Source organism: Dendrobates tinctorius, unplaced genomic scaffold (assembly GCF_039654945.1).
Source record: "Dendrobates tinctorius isolate UK_male_01 unplaced genomic scaffold, ASM3965494v1 ptg000069l, whole genome shotgun sequence".
Lineage (NCBI taxonomy): Eukaryota > Metazoa > Chordata > Amphibia > Anura > Dendrobatidae > Dendrobates > Dendrobates tinctorius.
In genome coordinates this window covers 6,294,182-6,317,773 of record NW_027361737.1, presented here as the reverse complement: position 1 = coordinate 6,317,773, position 23,592 = coordinate 6,294,182, and the positions used below count along the sequence as shown (strand labels likewise).

Here is a 23,592-nt window from a genome sequence, read left to right as displayed (position 1 = left end):
AGCGACCTCGTTGGTGACGTAGAACTCAGGGACGCAGGCTGGAATCGTTCAGAATAGCTGCTGTGTGACAAGGTACCAACGACTGCCAAGGTCGTTATATGGATCACCGGATCGTTGCTGTGTCGTTGAAGAGATCTGCCTGTTTGACATCTTACTAGCGATCATTTAGTGATGCACCAGCGATCCCTACCAGGTCGTATTGTTGTCGGGATTGCTGGTGCGTCGCTGTGTGAAACGGGACACTTCATTCATTTTCCTAGGCTTGGTACCGTACATACTCTATACTACACTGCCATGCATAAAGACACCCTCCTAGGTTTATTATTATTATTATTATTACGGTATTTATATAGCACCATTGATTCCATGGTGCTGTACATAAGAAGGGGTTACATACAAATTACAGACATCACTAAAGCCCCCGTTACGCACTGCGATATCGCTAGCAATATCGCTGTAAAGTCACCAATTTTGTGACGTTGTAGCGATATTGCTAGCGATATCGCTGTGTCTGATACTTTCCTCCGACCGGCTCCCCCGCTGGTTATCGCTGATCGCGCAAGAAGCTCCTGGACCATTTCTCGTCGGCCACTTCCTGCTGGGGCATCCTGAGGCGCCGACGAGCGATGCGTGGAGCCGGGCGGGAGGACGCAGGATCGCCGCGTCTGACAGGTAAGTAGCGATCCCCGTCCCCAGCGATGTCGCTGGTGAGATCTGCCTGTTTGGCAGCTCACTAGCAACCACCTAGCGATGCACCAGCGATCCTGACCGCGTCATATCGTTGGTCGGGATCGCTGGTGCATCGCTAGGTGTAACGGTACCCTTAAGGCCCCGTCACACTAAGCGATCTCGGTAGCGAGATCGCTGCTGAGTCACAACTTTTGTGACGTAACAGCGATCTCACCAGCGAGATCGCTGTGTGTGACAGTGATCAGCGAGCGGCCCCCCTGCCGGTATCGCTGATCGCTGGAAGAAACCTCTGGACATTTCTTTGGTCGCTGGTCTCCCGCTGGCCAGCAAGCATCGCTGTGTGTGACAGGCGGGAGACCAGCGATCAGGTGTAAAAAATAATAAAAAAAATAAAAAATATAGTTATTCTCACCTTCCGAAGTCCCGTTCAGCCATCCTGCCTCTCTCCACGCTCCGGTCCCAGTGATCCTTTGCACGAATGACCGCGAGACTTTGTTATCCCTCGAGACCGTGACATCTCGCGGTCATTCTCGCAATGGATCACTGGGACCGGAGCGTGGAGAGAGGCAGGATGGCTGAACGGGACGTCGGAAGGTGAGAATAACTATATTTTTTATTTTGATTCTATTTTTTACAGGGATGGCCAGCGATGCCGGGCGCTCGGCATCGCTGTGCTGATCGCTGGTGAAGCTGTCTGTGTGACAGCTCACCAGCGATCACATAGCAACTTACTAGCGATCCTGACACCTTGATATCAGTGTCGGGATCACTGGTAAGTCGCTTAAGGTACTGTCACACTTAGCGATGTACCAGCGATCCCGACCAGCGATATGACGCGGTCAGGATTGCTGGTACATCGCTAAATGGTCGCTAGTGAGCTGCCACACAGGCGGATCTCATTAGCGACATTGCTGGGGACGGGGGTCGCTACTTACCTGTCACACTAGGCGATCCTGCGTCCTCCCACCCGGCTCCACGCGTCGCTCGTCGTCACAGCAGGAAGCGCCGCAGGAAGCTGACGAGGAGAAACAGTCCAGGACGTTCTCGCGCGATCAGCGATAATCAGCGGGGGGGGAGCCGGTCGGAGGTAAGTATCAGACACAGCGATATCGCTAGCAATATCGCTATAACGTCACAAGTTATAGCGATATTGCTAGCGATATCGCTTAGTGTGACAGGCCCTTAAGTGTGACGGGGCCTTTACAGTAAGCAAACTAACAATCACAGACTGATACAGACTAGGGGAGATTTATGCAGAAGTGGACCCCCTTGATGTTTGTATAGTGCCTTTCATTGTGTTCTCACAATGCTGGGATGTGTATTGGCTTTTTGACCTTTCCTGCCACATTCACAAGGCAGTACAAGCAAATAAGCCCCAATGCCGCACATCCCCAAGACATACAATCCTTATCTGTGCTGAGCTCAAACCCTCCCAGTACAGGAGATCGGAGATTGCTCTTTGGTCTCTAGCTGGAGAGTTGCAGAGAGCTGACAGCCATGAAGAGCCTCTGGCTATGTCCTGAGTATCCTACATACCATGATGCAGAGTCCGATACCCAGAATAATCCCCTCCAGTTACGTAGCTGTTTGCATTAGACTTTATCCACGGGCTCCCACCTATAGATTGTCATCAGAGAGTTTAGTATTACTTGTACATTAGAGTCGTTCTTTTGTGTCTTGTGAAGATTCTGCGATAGAAGTCATAATAACTGTGACCATGATAAATGTCCCCTCTTCTGACGATTAAATGTATGGCTATGTGCACACTGTTTTTTTTTAGGTGGTCAAAAACAAAAAAAAAAAAGTTTTATAGTGGATACCAATTCAGGGAACTCTTCTTCTTTTAGGGAATTTTTTATTTCCCACTTTTGAAGAGGTTTTTCAAGTGTTTGTTGACAAGTTGCGTTTTTATTGCGTTTTGTTATTCAAATTTTAGACTGCGTTTACAGTACCAGCACAAGCTATGAGATTTCACAAATCTCATGCACATGCATTGTTTTTTTTTCCTGACTGAATTGGAAAACTGCTGCGTTTTTGCAAATTGCAGCAAGTCACTTCTTTCAGCGTCTTTTCACCCATAGGAAACAATGAGAAAGGGCTCATACTCACGATTATCGTGCGAGTCTCTCGCATGAGAACCCGGCACTCGGACCGGAGCGTGTGGCTACATCGCCGGCACTCGGACCCGAGCGTGCGGCTGCATAGGAATACATGTAGCCACATGCTCCGGTCCGAGTGCTGGCGGTAGTGCCAGGTTTTCATGCGAGAGACTCACACGAGAATCGTGCGAGTGTCTCACAAGTGAGTATGAGCCCTAAGTGCAAAAACGCAGGTATCAGATTTTGTGTTTTTGGTGCAAAAACCTTAAGTAAGTTGCATCATAATTTTTTAGGGCGCACTAAACTTTAAACGTAGCAAATATGCAGCCAAATCTTCTATTTGGAAGCTGCTTCTTTACTGGCAACAGAACAGGTTTTGGTTGCAGAAAAAAACACAATGTGTGAACATTGCCTTACTTTCTTGAAAAGTTTTTGGAAACCTTTGCACAGTGCGGTGCCTACTTCAGATCATTTTCCATCAGGGACACTTCAAATAAGTAATTTTCTTCCTCCAGGCGATTAAAAAAAAAGAAAAAAACACTCAAAAACTGAAAATAAGAATACAAAATTATTTTCCAGTGGAAATGAATAGAGTCTTTCAAGAGTTTTGTGAACCATTTTTCAGGTGCCTTATGAAGTGGACCCGCACCTAAAGACTCAGTGTGCATATGTCCTAAAGCAGCTAATTTCCTCCATTTGTGGCTTATACAGCAATTGCTCAGTTGTGAGGTTGATTAGATAAGAGATGCAAAAGTTTAAATTTTCCTAATTAGTTTCTTTGGTGAGAGCAGGAGTAGAGGATGAAATGTTTTAGAAATATAAAATGCTTTTCTGGTAATAAAATACTGGTGCCTTCTCCTTTGGCTAAGCCATCAGTGTTGTATGAAGGGGCTGCTGTGCTCCACTGATCTAGCGGCATGGCAGAATATGGGTACATGTGCATGTCTGGCACTGCTGCTCAGCTATATTGTAATGATTCCAACAGTCCATGAATAAATCAGAAATGTTTTAGTCCCAATTTCTATATACAAAGTTCTGTTCTGAAGACATTTTTAATTTTTCATGAACCAACTGTTTACATGTGGCTAGCACGTGATCACTGCCGCAATCATGTTCCGTATTTCTGGCTTTGTTTGCTGAGCGGTGATGCTGGTAGTATGGCAGGCAACTGCTGTAGCCACTGATGTAAACATAGACAATGAGCATTGATGGTAGGTTAACTCTGGATCATAAAGAAAAAGAATAAAAATGGAAAATTTCATAAATTGGATTACCCCTTCAATCTTGATTGTTAGGCCGGGGTCACACTTTAGAGTGTGATGCAAGAAACTCACGCGAGTCTCTCGCATCAGTACCCGGCACTGCCCCCGGCACTCGAGGCCAGAGCGTTCAGCTGCATAGAAATACATGCATCTGCACACTCCGGTCCCGAGTGCTGGTGGAAGTGCCAAGTATTGTGCGAGTTTCTTGCGGGTCACACGCAAGTGTGAATCCGGCCTTACCCTCATTGTTACTCCCAAAAAAAATGATTAAATAAAAGAACCAATTTTTTTATTGTAACTTTCTTTCAAATAAACTATTTAATGATATATGTTGAAAGGATGCTATTAAAATATATAATTAACGTACTGCCTGGAAAACTGGGTGGAATAATGATGTTAATGAATGGAGCATAAATAGGTTGACTGAGATAACGTGAGCGCAGGGCACGTGCATGGATACTCCCATGCTTTCGTTTATGACGCCCTCCCCATGACTCATGTGTCTGTCAAAGTATAAGAGATGATGAGCCACCTCTGTGCTTCACCCACCCATTGTTTCCAGGTTTTTGGGACAAATTGAAACTAATTATGACACTTCACTTGTGTGCTATTGAATTAATAAATTTGGATTATTTTGTCTGACTAAAAAATATAGTATCCTGGCCTAAAGCAATCCAATCACCGGTACAAGGCTTGGTAACTTTTGTAAAAATGTGTAACCTAATTATAATATGTAACTTACACAACAGTATAATGAAGTTTCATCTGAACTTATGATCATTTCATCATCTATATAAATCATTGCACATGAGAAGTCTATATCGGATGCACAGATGCACACGTGTCCTGAATTTGATTTTTTATTATCCAGGAAGCTGCTTTGTGCCGACAAATTCCAATGGAGTCTGAAAACATTGCCCCTGTTCAAAACACAGTAAGCCCCCCTACCTTGACCCAGGACATAAGATCCATATCAAACAATGGATCAGACCCTTTCCTCAGCAGGTAAGTTGATCGTTACAAAGTAGATATGACCTAGATATAGAATCTAATACGTATTTGCTAACTTCCATTCGATCTGCTTTCCTCCATAGTGGACCATACCACTCGAGAGAGCAGAGCACAGACAGCGGGCTGGGCCTGGGGTGTTATAGCATACCAACAACACCTGATGATTTCCTTAATAATATGGAAGAAATGGATACAGGTAAGAACAAAAAAAATGTAATCAAATATCGTATTTAATTGATTTAAAAAATAGAAAATTATCAATTAGATATGTTTCACAATAACCCAGACACTGAGGCAAATAGCGATCTATATATGAAAGTGGGGATTAGTAACCACTGTCCTCCTATGGCTACTTCCTAGTGCTGTGCTCCACTCCAAATAAACAAGTGGCTGTACTGCCTGACACAACACGCATGCCATGAGGGTACCATGACAGAGTGTGGTTTCCTCTATTTCAATGGTCAGAAGATGGCAGCGTTGGCTACAAGCACTCCAGCACTGGTTGGATCTGCCTTGCTTTCCAGTTTGCTGTGCAGTTTTCTCTTGTTCATTGGTTGCAAGAGTTAAACTCTCCTGTTTGTCTCCTAAAGCCTGACATCCTGAATTATCTCAGCTGTTCTGATTTCTCCACTCCCCTCTGGTATAAGTACTCACCTCTTAGCTTTAGTAGTTACCAGTGATAGCTTGCCATATCTTGGGATTGGTTTGGAGCTGTGAGCCATGGAAAGAGAAGTCATTTAGGAGTTATCTCTGGAGATTGATGGAAGTTTGGTGTCTTCCTTTTCCTTATCTCCCTTTTTGGTTTGTCTCTCCCTTCCTTTCCCTATTTGTCTCATTCCATAGACTGGGTGTGCGTTGAGCGATTGCGGTTTTCTCTTACTGTTGTCTTTTTCCCTTTGTGTCTGTAATAAAGAGCAAGACTAGTGCTCCTGCTGCCTCACGCAATTGCCAGGGCCGTGTTTAGTGCAAGATAGGTATAGTAATGTGATCACCACACGGGATGAAAGAACCCATCTACGGACACCAGGGAGATCAAGGTTGTGCAGGGCAAGTTTCATGGGTTGTCCCTCAAACCTTTCCCTAGTGGTAGTGCTCCTCTTCCCATCTATCTCGCTGTGTGCCTTCTGGCACTTAAAGCGTGACACCGCATGCATATGTCAGTAAAGTTTTTTTTTCCACTTTCTGGCGAACTGGCTAACAGTAGTGATGAGCGAGTAGCATCGTTGCTCGGGTGATCGCCGAGTATTTTGGTGTGCTCGGAGATTTAGTTTTTGTCGTCTCAGCTGCATAACTTGCGACTTGTAGACAGCCTGAATACATGTGGGAATTCCCTAAAAAACAGGCATTCCACACATGTATTGAAGCTGTCTAGCAGTCGCAAATCATGCAGCTACAGCGACAGAAACTAAATCTCCGAGCACGCTAAAATACTCGGAGACCACCCGAGCATGCTCGGGGAGACCCGAGCAATGAGTATACTCGCGCATCACTAGCTAAGAGTCTTCCTCTGGATCAACTAAGATTCGGTTAAAAAGGTTTACCTGACTGGACAATTGCTCAGTCCCCACCGAGCAGGCATATTGACAGCAGTATATCTCAGTTTTCGCAGATGTACAGGCACTGATTGTACATAAACAATCCAATCAGCAAACAAATGTGTGTTGCTCGTTCAGTAACTGATCGTGGCAAGCCTACACGAGCCTGTGATTGGGACTGGGTGTTCTTACAAATTCCCGTCTTGTAGATTGCTGCCCCATGTGAAGGGCATTTACATTTTAGTACTATATTGTGTTAAAAAAAACTGAGCTTTCTACACTTCTAACTCAACTGCAATTCTTCACAAAAGGTAGCTTATAGGAATAGTGGTAACAATGGAGCTCTGTCAGACAGAAATGCCCCCCAGGTCTGTCTTGTTTTTCCTGGCACTTGGCTGGATTAGAATTTTATAATTATTTTCATTAGATAAAGAAACTTGCAAAGAACGGCACAAGTATAATTATACTACACTTACACTGAGTTCCAGGCTAAAGTATGTACGGCAATGTACATCTTGTCCAATTCTTGTCACCCACTTCTTATTGTTCCCACAGATATTTTTCTCTCCCTTAATTATCTGGAGGTTTGTTTCTTCTATTTTTATGTAAAAACATTGGACATAGTAGAGTTGGGATTGCATGTGTATATTGTGTTTCACTATATTTCTTCTTACTGACTTTGTTACATAATACCTTTTATATACGGCTGTTCTTCTTGTGCACCTTTTCCTACGGCACATTGGTATTCATTTTCCCATTTTATCCAGCAAATATGGGGCTAGTTTGCAGGTTACTAACATTCTAAAGCTGCTCGGCTGGCATAGTGGAAGGACGGTTAGGCCAGGTTCACATTGCGTTAATGGCCCTGCGTTCAACGGGATCCATTACATAGCGGCACTATCGCTATGTAACGGATGCGTTAACGCAACCATTGGCCACAATGATACTTACGCATCCAAACGCATGCCAAAATCGGCATGATGCGTTACTTCATGACGCACCCCCAAATGCTGCAAACCGAGTTCAAGGGTACGTCATGAAGTAACGCATCATGCCGATTTTGGCATGCGTTTGGATGCGTAAGTATCATTGTGGCCAATATGTGTGTTAACGCATCCGTTACATAGCGTTAGTGCCGCTATGTAAAGGATCCCGTTGAACGCATGGCCTTTAACGCAATGTGAACCTAGCCTTACTGGGAGGAAATTAACTTTATTCCTCCCGGCAGCCTCTGGCTTTCAGTCATACAGATGCGACCGATGCAGCTTCAGTACATAGTGAGTGGTGGCTGTAACCATGACTTGGCAGATTAGCTAATGGACATCTCTGTGACATATCAATGCAGATTCGCCTGTCTGTCCAAGTGCCTATGAACCTGCAGATTAACCCCATATATGCAGGTTATGGCTAAATTGACATGTTCACTAATCATCTTTTAGAACTGATCCAGAAGCAATTCGTTGACAAAAAAGTTGTCCAGTCCAACTTTTTTGTCTGCCTGAAAAAAAGTCTATGGAAAAAGGATCTGTTAATTATCCATCCATTTTTTTAACATTGAAATCTGTAGAAAATGAATTTGTTAAATAGACATCCATTTTTCTCCCATTTGAAAAGGAACCCTTTTTTGCTTAGGGGAGGTGAAAATATAAATACGTAACATATATTACTGGACATGTAAAATATCAAGTAATTATCTATTTCAAACTGATCCAAGAAGCAAAAAAACAGATTCAGTTGAAATCAGTTTTCTTAAGACTGATTGCTGCTTGATCCGTTCTATCGGATGATTATCGGACATGTGAACATATCCTTACAGTGTTTTCTACGCTTGACAAGTTCCCTTTAAACCATTCATGTGAACAGGGCTGAACTGTTGATTGATGGGAGAGGCAGTCACAGATCATATATTATCTATGCTGATGAACGGCAATTAATTGACTATCCCAGAAAGCCACATTAAAGTGTAACAAAACTTTCAAGAGTTTTATTGTATGTTGTAGCACTTTAACGTCCTGTAGATCAGTGGTAGGTTAGGGACCTGAGACCTCCATGATTGTTCAAAAGACCTTGTAAAAGCACTGATCTCCTACATGAGCATGCACACTGCAATGTCCACATCCTAATAGAAGTCTGTGGGTCTGTACATCACTATGCACACCCTACTGCTGGAGTTTCTTCTCCCTGCTTAGTACTTTACATTGTCTTTTGACTGATCGGTGAAGGTCTCTGGTCCTGCAACCACATGGATCTACAGTACGTTTAGAGTTTTACAAAGTTATTCCCAGTTATTTTTATAATAAAATGCTAATTTCTATCTACAGGTGAAATTCTGGCACAGCCAACATTAAACCTGAATCCACAAACACGTTTTCCAGACTTTCTTGATGCTCTTCCAGGGACAAACGTTGACCTGGGAACACTTGAGTCTGAAGATTTGATTCCGAGCCTGAATGATGTGGAATGCGTGCTGAACAAAAGTGACACCTACCTCACCTGGCTGTAGACGCTGGTGCTCAGGCTGACCTGGTCCTGATTCCTTCTCTTTCTTATAACTTAGCTTTATGTTTTCTCTTGTGGAAATATATGATGAGCCTCATAAGAAAAAAATTTGTTCTGCCGAATGGCCTACAGCCATAATTCAACAGATCAATGTCAGAAAGAGATATACTTGTTCTTGTATAGAGTTTCTTTATTGTATCACCACTACACAAAGGCTGTGAGATTATCTACTACAACCTGTGACGTAGGTGTAGGAGGCCACCCAGAGTCAGACCTGTACATGGTCTTACTTGTTTAGGACACTAGGTGATTAGTTACAAGCAGATCATCATACACAACATTGGGCAGTATACTTTATTTATAACTGTAGAACCTAATGCATTTAACCCTTTTAACATAAGCTTTACAAATCATTGTAATTTTACAGAAAAATGTGCTGGAAATAGAATAACACGTAGATTTTTTTATGCCATGCTACCTAGGATGTTCTCGTTTTTTTTGTGTGTGTGATGTTTTTTATTTTATTTTATTTTTTGCCGAAGCACAAACATTACGTTTAGAGTTGTTCTTCAGTATATTACTGTATAGCTTCTAGATGGGGGGAAAAAAAAACATTCTTTAAAGTAGCATTATGTCCAATAATCGCGAGACATTACAACATTGACCAGTTTTGGTACTAACTACCACCATTATTGTAATTTTTTTTTTAACAATGTGACTACAATCTTTTTTTTTATTTCCTGTTATTTTTAATGCATATTAGATTTTATTGTTTATTGTATTAAGCACTATTTTTTTTAACTAATTGTAACTGATAAATTCAGGCTTTTTTATAATACAATGTAACAGTATCTCTGAGACTATCAAAGGGAGTATTTTAAATACAAAATTAGGTTTTTTTCTCAAGTGGGTTACTGAAAATATCGCAAAATTGGAGGGTGATTAAGAAATCCATCTCTGTATGATATATACTGGAACCCACTTTTATGCATTGTTGTTACTTATAATGTTTGATATGATAAAAAAAAATATATATATACTATTTGTCTATCCTGACTTTCCAACAGTGAAATATTATTCATTAGCTACAGTTGGAGAGCAGGGACTATCTGCAATATATTGTATATTACGTTGGAAATGCGGGACTGATGAAGCATTGAAAATACCAGTTATAAAGCATAGTCACAAAATGCAGATGACGTCCTAAAAATCCATAATACTTTTGGAATCACTATATTATAATATTTATATCGACAGACTAAACTTTATTTGTAACTTTTTGAATAAACCCATTTTAAAGGCATTATTGATCAAAGTCTCTTGTATCTACAAGAGCTACTCTTTGCACTTACGGCGGGTATATGGGCTTACTCCTTCGATGTGGTCTTGCAGGACGCCTGCTCATTTGCAGACATGTTTTACTTTGGGCAGATGAAGAATGGCTCACATTTTGAAAATGCAGTTACTGGATACCAGCAACCCGCAAGAGGGGTTTTAATTAGCATGGAAATGGATATAAATATATCTAATATTAACACTTTTTGGTACTGTAGATCTATGTAAAATAATCTACCGTATTCCTGATCTAGTGCTACTTTGCATTTGGACAAACTTCAGAGAAGTTTAGTATTTTATCCAAGCTAATACAGTTCACTTTGTCAAGCAGGATCTGAGGAGGCAATGCATGATATTGAAGGGGTTATCCACCTTGGACCATTCCTATTTCAACTGTCAGAATCTGATACTAAGTGTTCAATTTCCCAGCAGTGCCCACCACAGTGAAAATGAAGTATTGCACAGTGTCTATTCACATCAGTAGATTGTCTGTGTGTGGTCAGATAGGACAGGTCCTCCTGGGAAAGAAGTGCTCTTTCCAATGCTCTCAACTTTCACCAAGAAATGAGGATCCTTAATAGATGATATTTTCCGCTCGATTAACTCAGTATCCCATAACCGGACATATGGAAAAGTGTATTCTATTGTGGACAAAAGGGAAGGCCAAGCATTAGGAACAGCGTAGTGCATCAGCTTTGCTTCAGAGTGGTCCTTTAAATACAGCTAAAAGAAAGGAACCGGTGATAAGTGGAAACAAATGCCTTTGTGACGCCACAGTAGGAGTTTCTAGGTTCAACCCAATGAGTGTCTATTTTACGAGCCCTGATTTTGAAGCTAATAGCTCAAGAGTATGACAAAATCTCCATTGTGAAGTATTAACTTTTGGGAACCATCAAGGGCATCTATTTCCTTAGTCAAGGGCCAATGTTACATTTACATGGAAGGAGATATGACAGTAAAGAATGGTATGAATGCATTACTTGAGTTAGAGCCAAAGCAATGTTTTAATCATCTGATGGGGTTTTGAAGGTGAATAATTTATATCAGAATTAGATTGTAGAGTTGAGTACCAGGTAGCAAGGCTACATGGAGGATTGATATTACATAGGTTGCTTACGGAAGGTGGATATTAGCTATAGATTAGAGAAAGCAATGTCATTATGACTTGTGAAATAAATCCTGTCCAGTTAGATTGCATCTGTCATTAATGATTTTAACAATTTGTAATGAAACGTTTGATACTTAATTTTCTAACTTTCTTACTTTACTTTAATGCGGGGTTAGTGTTTTACAGCATGTTGCATGGATTGTGAGCAGTTCAGATTTTGAAAGGTTGAAATACTAAGGAAATGTCCTGGAGTCAGGACCACTGAATTACAAGAGAGCTGAAGCATTTATAGCCGTGCAATGTGAGAGGTCTGAAAATACGTCTGAGATCATTTACAGTATACTTGGCTCATGTGTAAATGCAGTTTGATATGTTTCCTGCTGTACACCAACGGGGACAACTCTACCCTGACAACAAACAGAACAACACACAAATAAAACAGCAACCAAAGTAAATGCCATATTGCAGTAAAGGAGTAAAAATAATATGAAAATGTGACATTTCCAGCTCCAGGCAGCACAAACACAATGTTAACTGCCGTGATTACTATACATATTCTTTCTGATATAGGGATATTTGGGACAACGCACATGTCAGATCTTTAGCGTTTGGTCTGCATTTCCATTGAGGACCATTTATGCAAAAGTCATTAATAAAACATTCTTCTTTGGACAATGTATAAACTGCTCTCATTTTACTATAATGGTACACATGGATTCAGCATCAAATCAAGTTACTTTCATGCCACGAGGCTTTTAAAAAGTAAAGTAAAATTCACCAATCGCTTTTCCCATTTCTTTTCTAATCCTTTTCTGTTCCCCCATCGGTCTCTGTACTTCCTGCTCAGTCCACACCTACATGTGACTGCTTTTGCCATTGAATGGCTACAGTGGCCACTCTGTTCTAGCAGAGCAGGAAATACAGAGAGTAGCCCTCTACCCTCTGCCCGGTCAGGACTCTTGTGGCCACTGTAGCCAATTATTGGCTGTAATTGTGGTGTGTTGGTCAGCACTGCAGCAAGTGATTGGTTGAACATGACTATCTGGATGGGGCAGGAATGTGCAAAGGATGGCAGGGACCTGAGAAGTGTTGGAACAAGAACAGCAGAGAATCGGTGATTTTTTTTTTACTTAAGGAGCAAGATAACCCCTTTCATTATCAGTTATATATTCTGAAGTGTTATGGATAGTGTCATGAAGGTGAACAAAATGGCAGTTGTGGACTAAAACCTGCCCAAATATTTTATTAAAGACTACTCCCGAGGATGGGATACAATGCTTTAGGAAGTTGGTATCTACAGTATGTGCAGGAGACAAAGAGAAGAGGGCCCCTGTGCAAGACCAGTATGAGGGTCTCTATAGGTCTAGACACAAGCTGGAGGTGGAATTGGGCTCTCTTACCTCTTGCATCAATGTTGTGTCTGCCCCTGCATGTCTATATCAACCATATTAATTGATGAATAACATTAATTAACCCTTCAGTTCTCTCATTTGAAATTGCTTGTGTTGAATTTTGTGGGGATGTTTTCTCATGCCTCATACTTCATGAATGTGAAGTAAATGTCACATGCCAAATCCCATGTCATGCATTAGACCCTTAGAATGTTTTTCTACCATGAGTCCCCATTGATGGACCTATGATCTGACCTACACCTCCCAAATGTAGCTTTGTATCTCCTGGTCCTGTGATATCATCAAAGTAAGAAGTGTTTATGTCTGATCATAGAGAACAAAGTAGCCATCAAAGGGTTGCAAAGTTTATGTGATCGACATAACAAACTGGGGCTTAGGGCACATAACCACTGGGAATACTTGTGAGGGGCCATGGAGAGGCAATCTGACAACAGCCACACTCATGGCAGATTTCCTGGTTGTGAGCTAGTGGCTTTCTCACACTCCTCGTTACGGATCCCTTAGCCTGACTCGGACTGGTCTACGGAGGAGAAGGTGAACCCACACTGGGTCCTTGTGCAGAAACCAAGACAATGTTTTTTTGAAAACCAAAGGAAAAAATATATATTTTTTTTATGACCCCAAGATTTCTAAAACTTAGGCTACAGCAAAATGGTTGAACTATTATTAAAACTTAGCGTTTTGTGACATATAAACAATATAATCAATAACAAAGACACACACTGTTCATAAAATCACAAAACAGAGCTGGGTATCTCATAATTCAAATTCACTAGTGCGTAAAGGTCACAAAAAACGCATACACTTTGTGCTTGTCCAGATATAGGCATACAATAATGCAAACTCGATGTTCCTAATATCAATCCTTGTGACATCAAACGACTTATAATAGAGAATAAAAATACCGGAGAGGTCTCACCGAATTGCTTTAGGAATTGACAAGTGTTTCAGATGGGTCCTCTGAAATTAATAGGAGGGCAGGCATAGTTCCAATGCCCATCTACTATCCTTATTTAGTAGATAAAAAGCCAAGTACTACTCCCGACATGTTTCCTCCTCCATATTCATCAGGGTAGAGTTATGTAGTCGTCTATTTCACGTGGCTCAGTACATCAGGTACCTGCCGTTTGTCACAGTTAAATGGATCCTCCTACCTATACCTTGCAAATTTCCCAGCCTATTTCACTATGTACACACCGGGCGAACCCTTTCATTTCTGGGCACTGAGACACGTCACTTGTGGTGGTTGGAACGCACTTCTTGGTTGTGTTCCAACTGAGTCCAACTATATGTTCAGTAGCTGGTACAATAGACTTGTTCAATAAAAAAATGCCCACTGTATTATATAACGCAGAGCTAAATTTGTGATTGACAGTAATGCAATATTTGCATCTGCAAAATAGTGGACCCCCATAGTCAATGTTACTGGTGGGCCCTTGGAACCCCAGTCCAACACTACCATTAGCTGTCCACTTCTAACTAACCACACATTTAATGTAATTGAGAATTGATTAAATAATATTCATTAACGCCATATACTGGTAGTAATCATCAAGGTTGTTCTTGTGGTTACAGTACAACTTGCCTTAGGGAGTCAAAGTCTAGCCTCAGTCAAAACAACAACTTGTCCCTATAGTTTGATTTTTCTAAATGTTGGTGATCCCGGGATTTTCTCAAATTGACAACATTCAGTAGTTTGGATAGGAAATACTGCATCTGACAGCTCTTGGCATCCACATATATTCTTAGACTTTCCTCAAAAATTGTCATTGTTTTCTTTGGTGACAAATACGATTTTCCATATTGAGTATGAATATTAATATGTGAGTCTATGATCAAAGCAGGTCTCATACATGAGACCCAACATGTTTATTGCATATATAAACCATGTGGTAGAGGTGTAATTATAGTGGGTGCAAGGGTAGTATTCTCAACCATGCCCTGGAGACAGTGCGCTCAAATGTTCCTTTTGGCCCATAGGAGAATACCAATATTATTAAAGACCCATGATATTTGGGGGCCTTGGAGATTTTGCATTTGCTTCAAGTTACGCCATTGAGTGTGGTCACTGTACCAAGTGGTTCCTGAAGCTGGGGAGAAGGAAGCCACAAAAAAATGTGGGATCTTTAGGATTAAATACAGGACTGCGTTTGAGGCAGTATATTTTATCATTTTTGGTTTACAAAAAAGTAGTTTTACATGTGGAGTTAAGCTTTAAGTGCTTGAATGTGAAGTTGCACGTTACAAACACCATTTGTAGCCCTGTGCTGACCGGCACTACATCAGTGCAGTGTATTGTTGAGGTTTTATTTCATGAAATGATTTTTTTATTTTGTACCATGTAATTTTTAGACACTACAGTTAAGCAGAATTGTTCTGTAATTTGTGCATTTTTCTTCTGTACTTTATACTCAAGTGAGTAGTTTGTTTTTCGTCGGCATATGAACGTATGCTGCCTATGAAGCCAAGGGCCGCATGGATGAAACAAATTGCTGATTCTCATTGTATTTCTTTACTTTTATTATACCAGTTTATTTAAATGAATATCCAGCTCTGCTTCTTTGTTTGGGCAACTATGCAATAAACCCTCCAAAAAGTATTTTGCCTCATTTCTTGCTTTATATTTCTATTTGCTAAAAGGAAGCACAAAACCTTAAGGGCTATACATTGGCAACAACTTTTGTAAAATGCATCTGCACCAATCAGCGCTGGTGTCACTGTCTCAAAATCTTTGGACAAACTGAACATGAGGAAGTCCTGGATCAAGCAACTTTTCCTGGACTTCCTCTTCATGTTCAGTTTGTCTGAAGGCGGAGACAGAGACACCAGCACTGGTTGGTGCCGGGCATCATGTATCACAACACCGCATCACAGCCCCGGGGAGTCATCACAGCCACTGGGGGAACGGCGCCAGCACGGGAGGTGAGTATAGGCTTTATTAAGTTATCGGGGCCAAACATTTAGTTTAAGGCGAGGTTGTCCTAGTGAGAGACAATCCCTTTAAGCAGTGGACTCTTTATTAGCCCATGTGGCAACATTTCAGTTCCATATCAGAGAAATGTTCTGTTATTGATTTGAAACGTTGCCACTTGGGCCAATAAAGAGTCAGTCACTTTTTTCACAATTAATCAGAGTGCTGTGTGCGTGTACGTATATACACTGCTCAAAAAAATAAAGGGAACACTTAAACAACGGAATATACACTACCGTTCAAAAGTTTGGGGTCACCCAGACAATTTTATTAATCAAATGAGTTGCCAAATGAATTTAAAATCTAGTCCAGACATTGACAAGGTTTAAAAAAAAGATTTTTATTTGAAATAATAATTTTCTCCTTCAAACTTTGCTTTTGTCAAAGAATGCTCCCTTTGCAGCAAATACATCATTGCAGACCTTTGGCATTCTAGCAGTTAATTTGCTGAGGTAATCTGGAGAAATTTCACCCCATGCTTCCAGAAGCCCCTTCCACAAGTTGGTTTGGCTTGATGGGCACCTTTTGCGTACCATACGGTCAAGCTGCTCGCACAACAGCTCAATTGGGTTGAGATCTGGTGACTGCGCTGGCCACTCCATTACAGATAGAATACCAGCTGCCTGCTTCTTCCCTAAATAGTTCTTGCATAATTTGGAGGTGTGCTTTGGGTCATTGTCCTATTGTAGGATGAAATTGTCTCCAATCAAGCACTGTCCACAGGGTATGGCATGGCATTGCAAAATGGAGTGATAGCCTTCCTTATTCAAAATACCTTTTACCTTGTACAAATCTCCCACTTTACCAGCACCAAAGCAACCCCAGACCATCACATTACCTCCAACATGCTTGACAGATGGTGTCAGGCACTCTTCCAGCATCTTTACAGTTGTTCTGAGTCTCACAAATGTTTTTCTGTGTGATTCAAACACCTCAAACTTGGATTCGTCTGTCCATAACACTTTTTTCTGATCTTCCTCTGTCCAATGTCTGTGTTCTTTTGCCCATATTAATATTTTCCTTTTATTAGCCAGTCTCAGATATGGCTTTTTCTTTGCCACACTGCCCTGAAGGTCAGCTTGCCGATGCCGTCTCTTCACTTCTTCACTGTAGACGTTGATACTGGTGTTTTGCGTGTACTATTTAATGAAGCTGCCAGTTGAGGACCTGTGAGGCATCGATTTCTCAAACTACGTACTCTAAAGTACTTGTCTTGTTGCTCAGTTGTGCAGCGGGGCCTCCCTATTCTCTTTCTACTCTGGTTAGAGCCTGTTTGTGCACTCCTGTGAAGGGAGTAGTACACACCGTTGTAGGAAATCTTCAGTTTCTTGGCAACTTCTCGCATGGAATAGCCTTCATTTCTAAGAACAAGAATAGACTGTTGAGTTTCACATGAAAGTTCTTTTTTTCTGTCCATTTTGAGAGTTTAATGGAACCAACAAATGTAATGCTCCAGACTCTCAACTAGCTCAAAGGAAGGTCAGGTTTATGGCTTCTCTAATCAGCCAAACTGTTTTCAGCTGTGCTAACGTACTTGCACAAGGGTTTTCAAGGGTATTTTAACCAACCATTAGCCTTCTTACACAGCAAACACAAAGTACCATAAGAACACTGGAGTGATGGTTGTTGGAAATGGGCCTCTATATATCTATGAAGATATTGCATTACAAACCAGATGTTTGCAGCTAGAATAGTAATTTACCACATTAACAATGTATAGAGTGTATTTCTGAATCATTTAATGTTAGCTTCACTGGAAAAAACTGTGCTTTTCTTTCAAAAATAAGGAAATTTCTAAGTGACCCTAAATTTTTGAATGGTAGTGTAACTACAAGTGAATCAAACTTCTGTGAAATCAAACGGTCTACTTAGGAAGCAACACTAATTGACAATAAATTTCACATGCTGTTGTGCAAATGGAGTAAACAGATGGAAATTATTGGCAATTATCAAGACACACTCAATAAAGGAGTGGTTCTGCAGGTGGGGACCACAGACCACATCTCAGCATCAATGCTTTCTGGCTGATGTTTTGGTCACTTTTGAATGTTGTTTGTGCTTTCCACTCGTGGTAGCTAGAGTTGAGCGAAACGGGTCGGTCAAATTCAAAAATAGTCGACTTTAGCTAAAGTCAGGTTTCGCCAATCGAAACCCGACCATAGCGTGAGGTTGGCCATGAGGTCGCCGAGCCGAGCGCCAAAGTCGTGTTTAAAATAATGCTTCCAGTGCCTTTTCTCAACCAATGATGGAGGACGCACACTGTGGGCAACGCGATGGCATGCACAGCGGCCACCACCATCTTAGAGAAGGGCATTGAAGTGATTGGCTAGCTTTGTGTGGCATCACAGTGGGTATAAAAGGCCGTGACCTGCCACCGCCATCTTACTTCTGCCGATCTTAGAATAGGGAGAGGTGCTGCTGCTGCTGATTCTGAATAGGGAGAGCGTTAGGCAGGGAAGAAGAAAAAAAATTGCTTATGCTGATAGCGCTTTTCACTGTACAGTTAGTGTCCAGTGAAAGGGGAGGATTTTTGTTGTGTGCAGCAGCGTTGGTGGTAATTAGGCTGCCTTTTAAGGCTACCTGCTAGCTGCATTGCTGTGTACACACTGCTGTTCAAACTGCTTTTTTCAAAACACTCCAACTTTTATTATTTTGTTCTGGTGAGTTACTGAGCGTTAAATTTTTCACACACCGTATAGCGGTCTACGCTCCTCACACACTACCAAGTACCGGCTGGTATCACAGACAAATAGAAGCTATCTGGGTATGACTCTGGAAAAACAAGCCGAGGAGATTTTCCATTTTTTCAGACCTACACCTTATAGAGCTTTCCACTTTTCAAACAGTTTTGTATATCTGCTGTTTGATACGGTCAAAACTGGACAGAGACAGCGTGTGTCAGTCCATATACAAATAGACGGAGATTGACAATTTTCCATACAGACACCATATAGCGGTTTATGCTCCTCACACACTACCGTGTACCGCCTTGTATCATGGACAAATAGAAGCTATCTGTGTGTGATTCTGGAAAAACAAGCCGAGGAGATTTTCCATTTTTTCAGACCTACACCTTATAGAGCTTTCCACTTTTCAAACAGTTTTGTATATCTGCTGTTTGATACGGTCAAAACTGGACAGAGACAGCGTGTGTCAGTCCATATACAAATAGACGGAGATTGACAATTTTCCATACAGACACCATATAGCGGTTTATGCTCCTCACACACTACCGTGTACCGCCTTGTATCATGGACAAATAGAAGCTATCTGTGTGTGATTCTGGAAAAACAAGCCGAGGAGATTTTCCATTTTTCAAGCAGTTTTGTATATCTGCTGTTTGATCACGGTCAAAACTGGACAGAGACAGCGTGTGTCAGTCCGTATACAAATAGACGGACATTGACAATTTTCCATACACACAGCGTTTAGCGGTTTACGCTCCTCACACACTACCGTGTACCACCTTGTATCACAGACAAATAGAAGCAATCTGAGTGTGACTCTGGAAAAACAAGCTGAGATTTTCCATTTTTCCTGACCTACACCTTAGAGAGCTGTCCGCTTTTCAAACAGTTTCGTATATCTGCTGTTTGATGACGGTCAAAAGTAGACAGAGACAGCATGTGTCAGTCCGTATACAAATAGACGGAGATTGACAATTTTCCATACAGACACCGAGTAGCGGTGTACGCTCCTCACACACTACCGTGTACTGCCTTGTATCATGGACAAATAGAAGCAATCTGTGTGTGACTCTGGAAAAACAAGCCGAGGAGATTTTCCATTTTTCCAGACCTACACCTTAGAGAGCTGTCCACTTTTCAAACAGTTTCATATATCTGCTGTTTGATGACGGTCAAAACTAGACAGAGACAGTGTGTGTCAGTCCGTATAAATATAGACCGAGATTGACAATTTTCCATACACACACCATATAGAGCTGTCCGATTCTCAAACAGTATTGTATATCTGCCGTTCGCATTACAGTCACATCTATACAGAGTCAGCGTGTGTGTGTGACACTCTGTAAATACATATACGGAGATTGTTAGTTACACAAAAAACGTATACAGCTGTACACTTCTGATCCAGTCCCGTATATCTGCTTCTTGGATTACGGGCAAATACATACTGTGAGAGCGTCTGTGACTAACAAAATATATACGTAGATTTAATTTTTTTAATACACCTTACACAGGTGGACGCTCCTCATACAGTACCATCTCTCTGCTGGTATTTTTGGTACATTTTCCCAAACATGAGGAAATATGGTGGAAGAGGACGTGGACGAGGGCAGGGGGGCACAGCTGGTACTCATGGTGGTGCATCGGCTGGTTCTGGCAAAAGCACAATAGCAGCTAAGGCAGGAGGTGTTGAGCCTGCGTCATCGTCTGGCCCAAGAAGGCCTGTAAGGTTCCCTTTTCTTAGAGTAGGAAAACCGCTTTTAAAGCTGGAGCATCAGGAACAGGTTTTGGCATACATTGCCGAAACAGCTCTATTGCTTCCTCTTCTGAACGTTCGAAACCTGTAAGCACAGAGTCGTCAGTGCAGGGTTCTGGTCAGGAAAAATACCTTTCCTTGTGTCCTTCACCTCCACCAAAAGTTAAGGATGCGGCAGCCCACAATTCAGATTACTCTATGGAGCTCTTTTCACATACCATGCCTGGGTTATCCAGTCAAATCCTGAATTCCCGAGTCCAAGATGAATCTGACATGGAGTGCACTGATGCACAGCCACTGCTAGATGATTCTGCTGGTACATTGACCCAGAGCACTACATTGCCCTCGCAGTCTATTGAGCCAGAATCTGACCCTGATGAAACTCAGGTGCCCCCTCCCGCATACTATACCACCTTACATGGTGACACAGAGGAAGGTAAAGAGGAAGGTGCAGATGACTTTGAAGAGGAAGTGATGGATGACCCAGTTCTTGACCCGGATTGGCATCCATTGGGGGAGGAGGGTGGCGCTAGCAATAGTTCAGATAAGGAGAAGGATCCGCAGCAGGCATTGACATCGCAGCAGCGGTTATCTGGCAGGCCCGTAGCTGTCCAAAAATGTGGGCCAAAAACTAAAAGAGTTGCAGGACAGCTTGGCCAGACGGTCAACTTAGCACAGCGTGCAAGGCCAGAAAGTGTATACCACAGTAGGAAGAGAGCAGTGTGGCATTTCTTTGTCCAAAATCCTACTGATGAGGCAAAGGTTACCTGTAAGAAGTGCGGAAGGACCTTTAGCCGAGGTAAACAACTCAGAAATTTGAATACCAGTTGCATGCTTAGACATTTAATCAACATGCACTTGCAAGCGTGGACAGACTACAAAACCTCAGGTAGCACATGTGCACCTGCTCCGACTGAAGGTAGCCAGCAACGCTCCATCGCTTCCCCCACTGTAAGACCACCGCCACCGTTAAGCACACCACCAGCACTAAATGTGGAGGTGTCTTCGCAAGGCCAAAGCACTCAGGGAATCACAATGGTTTTGCAACACAACACTGAATCTAGGCCATCACCACCAATACCATCACCAACCCCCTCTCACTCCTTCCGGTCCACCACTACTTCCCCCATATGCAGCTCTCTAGTCCAGCTCACCCTATCAGTCACTCTGAGTAGGACAAGAAAGTACTCATCCTCTCATCCGTGTACACTGTGTTTGAATGCCTACATTGCCAAACTATTCTCATTAGAGATGATGCCCTACCGTTTGGTTGAAAGCGAAGCTTTCCGCGAGCTCATGGCCTACGCTGTCCCACGCTATGACCTACCCAGTCGGCACTTCTTTTCTCGAAAATCCATCCCTGCCCTCCACCGGCATGTGAAAGGCTGCATTGTCCATGCACTAAAACAGTCAGTGAGTGGAAAGGTGCACCTCACAACAGATGCATGGACCAGTAGGCATGGCCAGGGCCGTTACATGAGGTGTCCCACTATCGAACAGCTAGTGGTAAGCGTCAGCAGGTTGTGTTAAAGATGATGTCTTTGGGCGACAACAGACACACCACGGAGGTACTGACTGACTACTTGCAGCGACAAACTGAGTCATGGCTGGGCAGTCTACATCTTGAGGCAGGCAAGGTAATTAGTGATAAAGGCTGTAATTTTGTGGCAGCCATAGCCAGTACAAAACTCACACACATACATTGCCTGGCTCACACTTTGAACCTGGTGGTGCAGTGCTTCCTTAATAATTATCCGGAGTTAACATCCCTGCTACATAAGGTGCGAAGACTGCTCGCACCTCCGTCGCTCAAACGTCCACTCCACTCGTATGCAGAAGCTGCAGCGATTGCTCCACCTTCCCAAGCACCGCCTAATCATAGACGTTGCAACAAGGTGGAACTCCACCCTGCATATGGTTGAGAGGCTGTGTGAACAGAGGCAGGCTGTAATGCATTTGTGGGAGGATACACACACAGGCAGTTTGAGGGAAGACATGGAATTGTCGGGTGTGCAGTGGTCAAAGCTGAAAGACCTCTGTAAAGTCCTTCAGGGTTTTGAGGAATGCACATGGCTGGTAAGCGCAGACGACGCCATCATAAGCATGAGCACTTATGCGTCTGCTCATGCAGTTTGATGCACATTAAGGATCAGGCGTCTGCAGCAGAGGAGGAGGGAAGCCTTGATGACAGTCAGTCATTGTCTGGTCAGGGAACTGTCCTGGTCGATGTGAAGGAAGAAGAGGAAGAGGATGAGGGGGATGATTATTTTGGGAAGGAGGATGCTTCTCAGGGGGCAAGAGAAAATGTTGGCGTTCCAAGGTCAGGTACAGTGTTTGTGCATGACTGTAGGGATGTAGATTTTCCAGAAAGTGCTCCTCCACCCAGCAGCGGCAGTGCAGCATTGACACCTGGAACATTGGCCCACATGTGTGATTATGCCTTGTGGATCCTAAGATTGCCAAAATTATGAGGGATGACGACTACTGGCTGGCCAGCATCCTCGATCCACGCTACAAAGGCAAATTACACAACATCATGCCACAGGAGAACCTAGAGATAATATTGGCTAATAAACAAGCAACTCTGGTAAACCGTTTGTTTGAGGCTTTCCCAGCACACAGCAGCGGTGCTGGTTCTCCCACGAGCCGTAGTGGGCAAAATGGAAGAGGTGTTCATGGTGCACACAGCCAAAGTGGCGTTGGAGACAAGGATTTAATGACCATGTTGTGGAATGATTTCTCAAGTACCGCTCACACGACTGGTAATACGGCATCGATTAAAAGTGACAGGAGACAGCAGTTGTCAACTATGGTTACAAACTACTTCTCTCATATCGATGTTCTCCCTCACAGGTCATTCCCCTTTGACTATTGGGCCTCTAAAGTGGACATCTGGCCTGAATTGGCACAATATGCCTTACAGGAGCTCGCTTGCCCTGCTGCTAGTGTGTTATCGCAAAGAGTCTTCAGTGCTGCTGGATCAATCCTGACAGAAAAAAGGACCCGTCTGTTGACCCAAAATGTTGATGATCTAACCTTCATTAAAATAAACCATGCATGGGCTTCAAAGGATTTTGTTCCACCTTCCCCTGATGACACATAGGTTGCCAGAAAACTGCCTCCTCTTCCTCGGACTTGCCCAATTCCGCCCTTTGCAGCAGCTGAATGTCCAGCCAACACATCAACATATGCCATTTTTTAAACCTTCCTAAGTGGGCTGCCCACCC

The 23,592-nt window shown here is 42.6% G+C and overlaps 1 protein-coding gene across 1 annotated transcript in view; it reads left to right on the top strand.

Moving 5' to 3' along the window:
* Window positions 1–15,550, top strand: part of WWTR1 (WW domain containing transcription regulator 1) — a 116,985-nt gene extending 101,435 nt beyond the window's left edge. The window contains exons 4-6 of the mRNA XM_073581082.1: window positions 4,923–5,056; window positions 5,146–5,258; window positions 8,919–15,550. Coding sequence (XP_073437183.1) covers window positions 4,923–5,056; window positions 5,146–5,258; window positions 8,919–9,100 — 429 coding nt within the window. The 3' untranslated portion in view covers window positions 9,101–15,550. The remainder of the gene's footprint in view (window positions 1–4,922; window positions 5,057–5,145; window positions 5,259–8,918) is intronic.
* The last annotated feature ends 8,042 nt before the right edge of the window (window positions 15,551–23,592 follow it).